The 11,252-nt window shown below is 36.9% G+C and overlaps 1 protein-coding gene across 1 annotated transcript; it reads right to left on the bottom strand.

The window, feature by feature from the left end:
- Nucleotides 1-4,127: 4,127 nt before the first annotated feature.
- On the bottom strand, nucleotides 4,128-4,939 carry LOC5570517 (39S ribosomal protein L22, mitochondrial). The gene has a single exon (XM_001659155.2). The coding sequence runs from the start codon at nucleotides 4,824-4,826 to the stop codon at nucleotides 4,167-4,169; it is 660 nt and encodes a 219-aa protein (XP_001659205.1). The 5' UTR covers nucleotides 4,827-4,939; the 3' UTR covers nucleotides 4,128-4,166.
- Nucleotides 4,940-11,252: the final 6,313 nt, after the last annotated feature.

Here is an 11,252-nt window from a genome sequence, read left to right as displayed (position 1 = left end):
CGGGGGGTCCAAGGGGGCCATGGCCCCAGGGCCCCCACATTTTAGGGGCCCCCACAAAATCTGATTCAATCGATGGTTACTGAACATTTTAGAATAATTATAGAAAGCGACGAGTGGTGTCAATATTTTAAATCACATCGAAAAATTTAAAGTTTTTAATTTTAAATTAGAGTATAATCCTTTGGCTTGCAATCTAAATGGTTTTTGGGATTGTCTGTAGGGTGTAGTATATTGTTTTAGATCGAAGTTTAAGTTTTGTTTGTTTCTATAAGTTCTATTTGTTTGGTACTCTTTTAAATGAATCAAAAAATAAATCAAATAAAAAAATTATTGTCGCATCACTGCGATAAACACATTACTTGATCTGTAAACAACAGGTGCGTCGAAAAGCAAGGAAATTCAACGTAAATTTGATAGATTAAAAAAAAAACATTGAATTACAATTGAGGGGTCCAATGTAAGTGAAAGCTACATTTTGATAGATTTTATGTTAGGTGAACTGTTTTTAAGCATTCCAACAATTTTTCTGGACAGTATTTCCATTTAAAAATACATCATAAATTGTAGAAGATTGACGTGTTTTTTTATAGATCTCATACAATTTGCGCAAAGTAAAATATTGCTGAAAAACTTTAAAACCAATTTTCCTGAAAGCAAGTTTTGGTCACTACTTACATCCATTGATGCCAACTGTGGTTTTTCAGAAACTCATAAGGGAAATTACCAAAGAGAAGCTACTACGCCAACATTTTTTTTTCTGGGAAAAAAAACCCCTACTAGGCTCTGGTCCCAGGGCCCCCACATTTGTAAATCCGGCCCTGCCGCCGGATCACATGTTTCCATTCACATAGTCCATTCCGTATCGCTGCGAGCATCCTTTTGCGACCAGCCATGCTTTGTGGCGAAGCAAACCCCGAATTGTCAGCACACGTGGCATCGTGTTTTGGGGCATCCCTGAGCTCGTACCCGAGAGCATGGTAACTGGGATCAAGATGGAAGATTGCGGCTGTCTGGTTGTATGTGAATGCTGTAAGATATGAGACTTAACTGAGACTGACGCTGATGCAGCTCTATAGGCTCACGGCAGAACTAAGACTCCCGGATAACTAGCTCAGCAGCATGAGACCCCTGAACTGTGTCGCAGGGCTGGCATGCTACTGGATAATTCGGAGCGGCTACGCGGATCTAGGTGTGCGGAAACTATGGTCTTTCTTTGGCTATTGAGAAGTGTGTGTTTGGAGGAGAAAGATCTAATTTATTGAAAAACCACTGTGGAGTATCTATTGTGTGTTTATTGGGCTGTTGCGGTTTTATGGTGGTTCAGGATCGATGGGTACGCATACCCTGAATGAACGGGTTCATTGTTCTCTTCAACGGTTCACCAAACTTAACAAATTTTGCCACTTAAGGGGACAGGATCCGTCATTGATTTCGGAATTTTCAAAAGCAGTTTTTTCGTTCAAAATCCAGAAGATTAACATGAAAATGTGTTCAATGTATTCTATTCTCCAACCGAAACACAGTGAACACATTTTCATCGAATAATTTTTGGATTTGGACAGAAAAACTGCTTTTGAAGTTTCGATGATGACGATGATTACGATGACGGAGCGTTGAGCGTTAACGCAGTTTTTCTGTCTAAGTCTAAAAATTATTCGATGAAAATGTGTTCACTGTGTTTTGGTTGGACAATAGAATACAGTGAACACATTTTCATTGATTTCTTGATTTTGAACGAAAAAACTGCTTTTGAAAATTCCGAAATCAATGACGGATCCTGCCCCCTTTAAAGATTCCCTTCACTCAAGAAGGCTATTACCTACAAATGGATATTCAAGAAGAAGATGGACGAGAGCGGCAACGTGGTTCGCTATAAGGCCAGACTTATAGCGCGCTCAACTCAACTCAACAGTATGGAACCGACTACGATGAGGTTTTAGCGCCAGTCGCCAAGAAAACTGTGTTTCGGACACTGCTAAGTGTTGCCGGTCGGCGAGGTATATTGGTCAAGCACGTTGATGTAAAGTTACGTGGTGAGCTGAAGGATACCATTCACATTAAGCGACCGAAAGGTTTCCGAGGTGGGGCCAAGGACGAGGTTTGCTTACTATGGAAAAGCCTGTATAGTCTCAAGCAGGCCGGAAGAGTTTGGAACGCCAAAATCAAGCTTTGCGGCAAATGAGATACGTGCCGTCCGAATTTTCTATAATAAAATATGGATGGATTCCTAAAACTAAACAAGCTAAGCTAAAATCAAATTGGCTTCTGTGAAGTGAAATTATTGAAAATATTCATTAAAGATAAAGTAACTTTTCTAAAGCTAAATGAACTTCTCTAAAACCTTATTGGCTTCTGCGAAGCCGAATCGGCTTCTTGAACAAATTTGGTAATCCACAAGCCATTTCGACATTCACAAAGTTGTTTTGGCTCTTCTCAAACGAGTTTGGCTTTCTATAACCTTTTTGATATTCTCATAGTCTTATTAAGGCTTGCTCAAACCATTTTGGCATTCTTAAAGGGAATCATTTGGGGGAGGGGGATAAGTGTGACACTGTGATACTGCATGTATTAGGTATTAGAAAAAGCATGACAAAGAAAAATTCCGAAAAAAAAAGATGGACGTCATATGTGAATCTTCCCCAGGCTTTTTGTCTGTTCTACAAATATTTTGGCTTTCGGAAATCATACCAAAATCTAAATCTAATTGAACTAACAATTAACATCGAATAGAATCAAAATCCAAGAACCAAAAGACCGAAAAAAGCATGCACTCAAATAACCACCGAGGATTAGGGCCATGCTTATAAAATATATCCAACTTGTACCTAAACTCCCTGGCCACGATCACAGGGTTTGACGGTGCCAAAGTAGAAGGTGCACCATAATAATACCCGTCTGTGAAACATATCACCTTCCCAATACTTTGGCACACCTCCAACGGTTCATGATTTATCATGAAACGGCTGCATTCAGGCGGAGGATCTGTTAATATGTTTAGGCATATTATCAGGTCCTCTTCGAACGGAGGGACCGCCAGGGCTCATTAGGTTCTTATAAACCAGTGCTGGTTGTTTGATGTTTCAATTCGTTACACGAGCTGTAGCATCCTTTGTACTAATCAGTAATGGTGGTTAAGTTTCGAAGCCAACGTGTGATCAATCGTTTTATAATGCAACATAAGAATAGGTGTTTGGTGGAACTGTGCGTTACACTCGTCGTTATTAAATTTAGTGATTGTGAAGGTGCCAATAGTGATTTTATAATTAAATCTATAGTGATGAAAATTTGAAAATTACGGTGGAAATGATTCTGATAGTTTTGTTAAAAATATAATAATAATGATGTGAACTCTACTAATTTAATAATGGCCATAATACATTGTGCAATCATTTTTCTGAATATAAACTTAATTGCCTAGTTCTTCAAACGTGCATGATAAAAGTGTTAATACATAATGACAGCGAGTGCAGAAGAATGTATCGAAGTGATTTTTTTTTTAATGTAACTTTCTTGATCATAGTGCTAAATCGTAGTTTGAATAGTAATGACTCTACAGCAACAAAAATAATGATACATTTAAATTGAATATCTTTTAATTACCTAGTAATGCTAACAGATGGTAATGCTAACAGCTTTATATGAAAATGGTGTGATGTGAAAAGTGATATAATAGAAAGTATATCTGAAGTGTATTACGAAAGTTGATGAGTGATAATCGGTGATATACGTGATAGTGTCGAACATAAAAGTGACGATAGTGAGTGATGAAATGAAATGGGGAATGAGGACCTTTTAATAAAACTATTTCGTTCTTCACTTTAACCACTCTAGTAGCATTTCAGGCCTTATCATAGTTTGATAGTAGTCTGAACTACTAGACTGCAAAACTACGGCAAGGGCTGATTGCTGCTAGCGTACACAGTGACCATTTGAGCAACATTGCTTAGGAACGTCTGTGTGATGAACGCAATAGAGGCTTATAAAAGCAAATGCTGGGAAGGAGCTTAGGGCAGATTAAGAGTGCCAGTACTACCCCTATCGCTACCGACAAAAAAAAAAAAAAAAAAAAAAAAAAAAAAAAAAAAAAAAAAAAAAAAAAAAAAAAAAAAAAATTGTACCTAAACTCATTTTGAATTCGAAACTATCTCTTTATTCCCGCAAATGCTTTACAACGAATGGATAACCTTCCGTTTCCGCATGGACTCCAGCCACTCCTGCAGCATCTGGTCGCCACTCTTCTGCTCCTGTCCCGGATAGTAGTTCTCCGGCGGGCTTCCCTCCTCCAGCCGGACAAAGTAGTGCGAGTGTTTGTACTCGACCTCTCCGAACCGACCCCGACCATGTCGCCGGAATCCCTTGAAGACCCGGCCCTTGCCGCAGAACGATTCCGCCACCCACAGGTTCGAACGGAACTCCACATTGTGGCGCTTGACGGCCAGTTCCACGGCTTCCAGGATCGCTTCCTTGACGGTGGTCGCACCCTTCTTGTCGATAAACGACAGCTGCTTGATGGCTTCATCTACGGACATTCCCCTCACGAAACTGGCAATGTACCACATCTTCTTCGGGCTGTACTTGATGTTGGTCTTCTGGTGGCAGACGAAAGCTGGCCTGGGCTTCTCGTCAGCTTCCTGCGGTGGGTAAATGATTTTGTTGTACTCGAGCCATCGCTTGGGACCGGTGCTGTGGCCGTTCCACTTCTTGGACAACGTGCTGCTCGTGTGGAACTGATTTGTGGATGTCGCCGGAAGAGCGGTCAGCGCCGGAACAAGGCGATTGGAGTTGCTGATGGCCAGCCGGCCCAGGCTGCGCAATAGGTGGGACATCTGTCCGCGCTTTAGAATCGGGTTTATCTACTGAAAACACTGAATTTTTCACTGAAATCGCGGTCCACCACAGCGAACGACGATTATGTATTCGATATTTTGACAGCTCTTTGTTTTGGTTGGTGAAGTGAGTGCGTTCAATGCATTGGAACGATGTTTAAAATTACAGGGGGGTGATTCAAGAGTATGGGTGGTGCCTTGGCTAAAGTTTGAAAACATCGCATCACACTGATTCATGCAGAGAAAATACGGTAAGTGCAATAATAGGCAAATTTAATGCGCCACCAGCATAGAGCTTAGTGACATTTGAGCACACGTAGACTAGCATACGCTCGTCATACACAGTTTGTTTTTGTTTTCCTCAAAGAAACTTGCACACGTTTTCCAGACTCATCAAAATGCATATGGAAATATTACCAAATTTGAAAAATTTATACCCGGATTCTGGGTGTTTTTCGAGACAGAGTGCATATTGTTTTCCTCTAAGGTTCACAACTACATCTACACTAGGGCATCCATACCATTGGACGTGATAACCACTATAGAGGTCGCTAGGTAAGAAGGAGAGAAATGTCATTGAAAATGTTTGTTTACGTCCAAAATTCAATTTTTCGACTCAAAAATTAGCTCATAATCAATTAATTTTTAAACTATTTTCCATTGGCATAATCATTTTGACCCTTTATTCTTGCGATACGCATGATTTCACAACAAATTTAGCCATAAACAAAGAATCCGGATGTTTATAACCTATGTAGCCAAACACCAATTTTCCAATTTTGTACCACAAATCGTACATGAGCACTGACCGGATCTGTACATTTTGGAAGGAAAAAAAGTTTATCATGTTTTTCAATGCTCACTGATCGTCTACAACATAACTGTTTCGAGAAAAAGTGTAATATGTGTGCTCCTTCCTATGCTGCACACGGTGCGTTCTCAACCCAACCTCTTTTATGACGGTTCTCCTACTAGCCACCAGATGTCGAAGTGATCGTTCAGCTTTGAAAATATTAGCCTATATTTTTATAGGGTCGGTGTTCCCTTAGTGGACAGTCCCCTATAGTCGCACTAGTGGCTTTTTACGACCGTCTTTTCAAAACATTATTTATTTATTATTTATTTATTTATTTATTTATTTTTTAACTAAAAATTTTGAAACAGGAAAAAGCCCCTTTGAGTGATTTCCTTTTGAAATTCTTTTCAAAAAGGCACAAAACCTCTTTATCTTTTCAAAATAACATTACAAAATGGTAATAATAATAAAATATAAATCTATAGGCTCAGAAAACATTTTTTGACATGAAGGTTAGGAGCTGTTTATCTAAGTACCATCGATACACAGCTTGATTTTGTTCAAAAAATGATCGAAATAATTAGTTTTGCTTAAAATTTGAGCTCCCTTGCGCCTATAGTAAACCTATTGTTCCTATAGTAGCACTACTGAGAGAAACTATTTTTTTATTATACGAAATAATTTATGAATTAAGAACTTTTTTACATCAAACGAAAGCTTTTGATCCACACTTTGTAGAAAAATAAAAAAGTTTTGTAAAAATACGGTTTTGATAAGTATTTTGCCAACGCCGTGATGCTAGTGCTACTATAGGAACAGAAATTAGAAATAGTGCTACTTTAGGCACATGTATTCCTAAAGTGGCACACGCGATGATAAATACAAACATTTGAGTTTTCGTAGTTTTCATATTTTTCCCACAAAACCAAGATAAAAAGGTTTCAAATGATGTAAAAATAATGAAACTAGCGTTATTTTTCGATTTTATACGAATTTTTGTTCTTAGCTATGCGGCTATTGGTACACCCTAGTTTATATTAAATTCATGCAGCCAAATGCGAATCAGCTTGTCAACGTATATTCAAAGAATCTTGAGGACCAATCTGCCCCTAATTCACCAGCACCAATATGTTGAAGAATGACATGATGGACGCTGCTGATGCTTCTCAGTCGAGGTGATTTTCAAAGCTAAGCTTGGATCATTGTGGACTCGATTGTTAATTTGCATGCCAAAGGCTTGCTACAAGTGATATAGAAATTCGCGATGACGGAGGCAATTACCACAGTTGATCCTATGCTTGAAGCTCCGATTTCTTTACATGGCAAAGCATAGGAAGTAAATTTTCAACTGCTTCTAAAAAATTCAAAACTAAATTTTATTTAATTTCTGTTAAGTGTACGGGGTTAGATTTATGATAAACTATAGAATCCGCAGAATATTGAGGAAAGAAATATAAAAATCAAAATAATGTGTCTATAATGTAGCCCATCAATACTCTATCAACATGTACTGAAAAGAATTTAAATAGCTCTTGTAATTAATTTTATATAAGCATTTGAAATTTCACTTCCTATACCTTGCCGGGTTAAATTTTCGACGCTTCACGCATAGAGTAACCTTTTTCCAGATGGCTGCACCGTACCTTCGTTAGAGCAAATAGAGAAGTAAAGGATTACTGGGATTTACTACACGGAGAACTTGGAAAATACTAGTTAGAGTATGAATTATGACATCCATTGCGTTTTTGATCTTTATGCATTGCGCAGCATATGAAATATGCGCCATAAACATAAGATTTATACTATGCCATGCATTTTTGAAAATTATTATTTTGTGTGGATTTTGGCCTTTTTTGCTTACACTTGGGACTTGGTGATTTTTCATTTTGTAGTTTCATCAGCAGGCTCTCGCGTGGAGTTAGAATTTCGTGACTATTAATTCGCGAGTTTTTTCGGATATTCGTCGGTGCTATGACCCCAAGTGTCCCCCGAGTAAGTTAGAAATACAACTAACAAAGAGAACGAGTAATAAAAATTGGATATATTTCAGCCAACAGGATATTAGGAAGGAAAAGACAAGGCTTCCGAGGATCAACAATAGACGTGGCCAAGATGGCAGATGAAGAACAGTAGTTCTAAAGGCGGCGTTGATAATATTGTTAAGTTCAAGGTAACTTCCACAATAATATTATACACCATCATAACCATAATTTTAAAAATTTGTTCACTATTTCAGCGGATTTCACCCCCTACCCTACAGCGTACTCCACGCTGGCAAATGTAATCTACTGGATATTCCGTAGGAAGGTCCGCCAACGTATCGGAGACATGAGAGTGTAGAGCCAGGTGTGAATTTATCAGCCGCCGGGGTGATTCCATCAGACTATGGACTCCATAGAAGACTCCGATCCCATCAATGTCACACACGTAGCTGTGTTCAAGTTTCCTGAATGGTCGAAGCACTTCATCGTTTATCGCTGATAATAGGTCGTATGAATAATCTGAGCAAAAGCTTTTACTTTACTCAAATCCATCTGTCAAATCATTTTCTTGAGCATTTACTCAAGTTGGTATGATAAAACTGAGCATTTGAGCATTTACTTTTCGAACATCCCAATTCGTATGAATAAAGCGGTAAAAGCTGAGTAAATGCTCAGAAAATCCTGAGTCACCTACTGACCATGCTCAGTTGAAAATAAACAAGCGTGAAAGTTACTTTTAAATTTGTAATAAGGTTAAAAAGAGCAGACTGAAAGACTTTCAGAACAAGTAGTTGAAATCTGAGTAATTTTTCAAACATCCTGGTGGAATTCCAAGAACAATTGGTCAGTGCTACGTCACACCGGAGCAAGTTCTGTTATAGAGTTTAAAAATGCGTACACATCCCTCAAAATTTCGTTGGAAATATCAAAGTTGATAGAATTGGAATCTTTTTAGAGCCAAAATAGCATATTTTGACTAAAACGCTCAATAATTTTTGGAATAGTCTCTAGGTAAAACGTTTATTTATTCAAATTCACCTCTTGGAAAAAAAAAATCATAACGTATGTAGTATATCTAATTAAATTGAAGAAGGAATACTTGAAGAAATTCCTGGTATATTCTTAAAAATAATAAGACCCAGCGCGACGAATTTAAGAGAAATGCTTGAACAATTATTACTAGTTTTACTATGATCGTTTTTTCGCTTAAAGAAAATTCACCACTTAAAACTTTTGATGAAAAAAATAATCGTTGGACATGACTTTTTGAGACGTTCGTTAATCAAATTTGCTCATAAATTCCATTAAAATTTCATCACTCTTACTTTTTATATATTTTTCTTTCTAATTTGTTTTTAAGAACTGGTCACAATTTTAAGAGCTCAGATAATTTTACAAGAAATTGCTCTACAAATACTTTGAGGCATTTCCTTAAGGATTTCTCATTGAGTTGCTACCTTCTAAGACTACCTTCTAAGACAACATAACATATCACTTCGTTGATTTATTCAAGAATTTGCCCAAGCTTTGCACCTCAGGTTTCTACAGTAGTTCTTTTTCCACCTTTATATATTAATACGAGTCCTTCCAGGATTTTTTCGGGATTCCTCCATAAATTCAGCTTAAAATTACCCAAAGGACACATCTTCGAATTTCTTGACATTTAATTAACAATTATGCAACGTACTTATATAATTTTGGCTGAACCTTCAACCAGTGATTAAAACAAGTAGTACAAAAATATATTTAACCAAAAATAAAAACTAAATCGCGATTTGATTTCATTTGTAGTCATTGCTATATACAGTGACTACAAAAAAATCAAATCGCGATTAAGCTGTTGTTTTTGGTTAAATATATTTTTGAACCATTTTTTTACTAGTTCTCGTAAACTCTTCTATTTCAAGACTCTCCAAGTAACCACAATCATTATAACATTTCACGTATTCTACTACAGTCATCTCTCCCTTACTCGTTATTGAAGGGACCATCGAGTTAGCCATGAAAACCAACTTTTACTATGGTTCTCTAACTCGATATCGAGTAAGGGAGAACAAAACTGATGTGACATTGCTTTTATTCGACAAATGACAAGAGCTTTCAGGCAATGGAGCATTAACGCTATTGCTTGTAATATTACAAAATAAAAACCTGATGGAATTATTATTATATTAACGTAGAAATTTGTTTAAAGGAATCATTAAAAGTTTTCTTAAATTATTTCAAGAGCAATTACTACGAAAATTGTGAATATAACTTAAACGAAGTTCCTCAAGATAACATTGGAAGAACTTCTACCGAAGGCTCTCTAAATAAATTCTGGTGATATCTTTGAAGGTTTTCTATTTTTCAGTGGATAGATTAGTGCAAAAATCTCTAAAATGAATCCTGGAGATTTTCTTAGAATAATTTTTTCACCAAACCTCGAAGAAACCCTTCGAAAATATGATAGAAAATTTTAAGCATATGATTAGTTGAATTTTAGAATATTTGGAAAAATCATTGTACTTTTTTAAAGCCCTGAATAAATACTGTAACATTTGAAAAAATGTTCTAATGTAGTAATTGTTTGTCCTTTTTATTATTTATTTCAAAAATTCCTTTTAGAATTTCTAAAAAGATGTGAGAATGTCCCATATGTGTAGTATTTCACATTTTGCAGTTGCTATTTGGGTTGAAAGCTCATATAAAAAGACTGTAATGCACCTATTTTTCAATATGGAACTACGTCAACTTCATATTTTTCCATAAGATTTTCATACAATTATGTTAATTTTTATATGCGTAGTGAAATATATATGAAAACATAAACGTTGTAATGACAAAAGGTTTTGGTTCAAAAATTAATATGGGCCAGTTATGCTTTTATGGGTAGTACACGAGACCAACAATTCTCACCTCACGCCACTCCGTAGAATAAGCCCAAAAATTTCCCGGTACAGCAAGAGATGATCACCCATCATGCTGAAGATTTTCGGCGAAATTTCTATCGATTGTTTCGAGAATATTTTTTGATGGGAAACACAGGAATAATTTCTGATAGGCCTTTTAAGAAATTTCTGATTCACATGGAAAGTAAACCAGTAATGACCATAGTTGTATCCTGTTTGGACAAATGGAAATTTGGACAAATTACGAATGCTTTTACATTTCATTCTATATATTTTGAACATTCTAATACTCTTGATTTGATATCTAACTACACACGAAACAGTTCAAAATTTGAAAACAATAGAATTCAGACATATAGAGAAAAGGGGAACTCCTAAGGGGCCTTCCTTAGCCGAGTAGTTAGAGTCCGCGGCTACAAAGCAAAGCCATGCTGAGGGTGTCTGGGTTCGATTCCCGGACGGTCCAGGATCTTTCCATAATGGAAATTTCCTTGACTTCCTTGGGTATAGATAGAGTATCATCATACCTGCCACAGGATATACGAATGCAAAAATGGCAACTTTGGCAAAGAAAGCTCTCAGTTAATAACTGTGGAAGTGCTCATAAGAACACTAAGCTGGGAAGCAGGCTCTGTCCCAGTGAGGACGTTAATGCCAAGAAGAAAAAGAAGAAGGGAACTCCTATGAACATAACTGGTACACCTACCCTATGGGAAAATTTCTTCTAAAATTCTTCAGAAAGTTATCTCAAAATCTA

Source organism: Aedes aegypti, chromosome 1, assembly GCF_002204515.2.
Source record: "Aedes aegypti strain LVP_AGWG chromosome 1, AaegL5.0 Primary Assembly, whole genome shotgun sequence".
Classification (NCBI taxonomy): domain Eukaryota; kingdom Metazoa; phylum Arthropoda; class Insecta; order Diptera; family Culicidae; genus Aedes; species Aedes aegypti.
This window is presented reverse-complemented; position numbering and strand designations above follow the sequence as displayed.

What these genes read in the sequence shown, in the direction of transcription:
- LOC5570517 (XM_001659155.2), bottom strand. Translation starts at nt 4,826, where the DNA reads ATGTCCCACCTATTGCGCAGCCTGGGCCGGCTGGCCATCAGCAACTCC.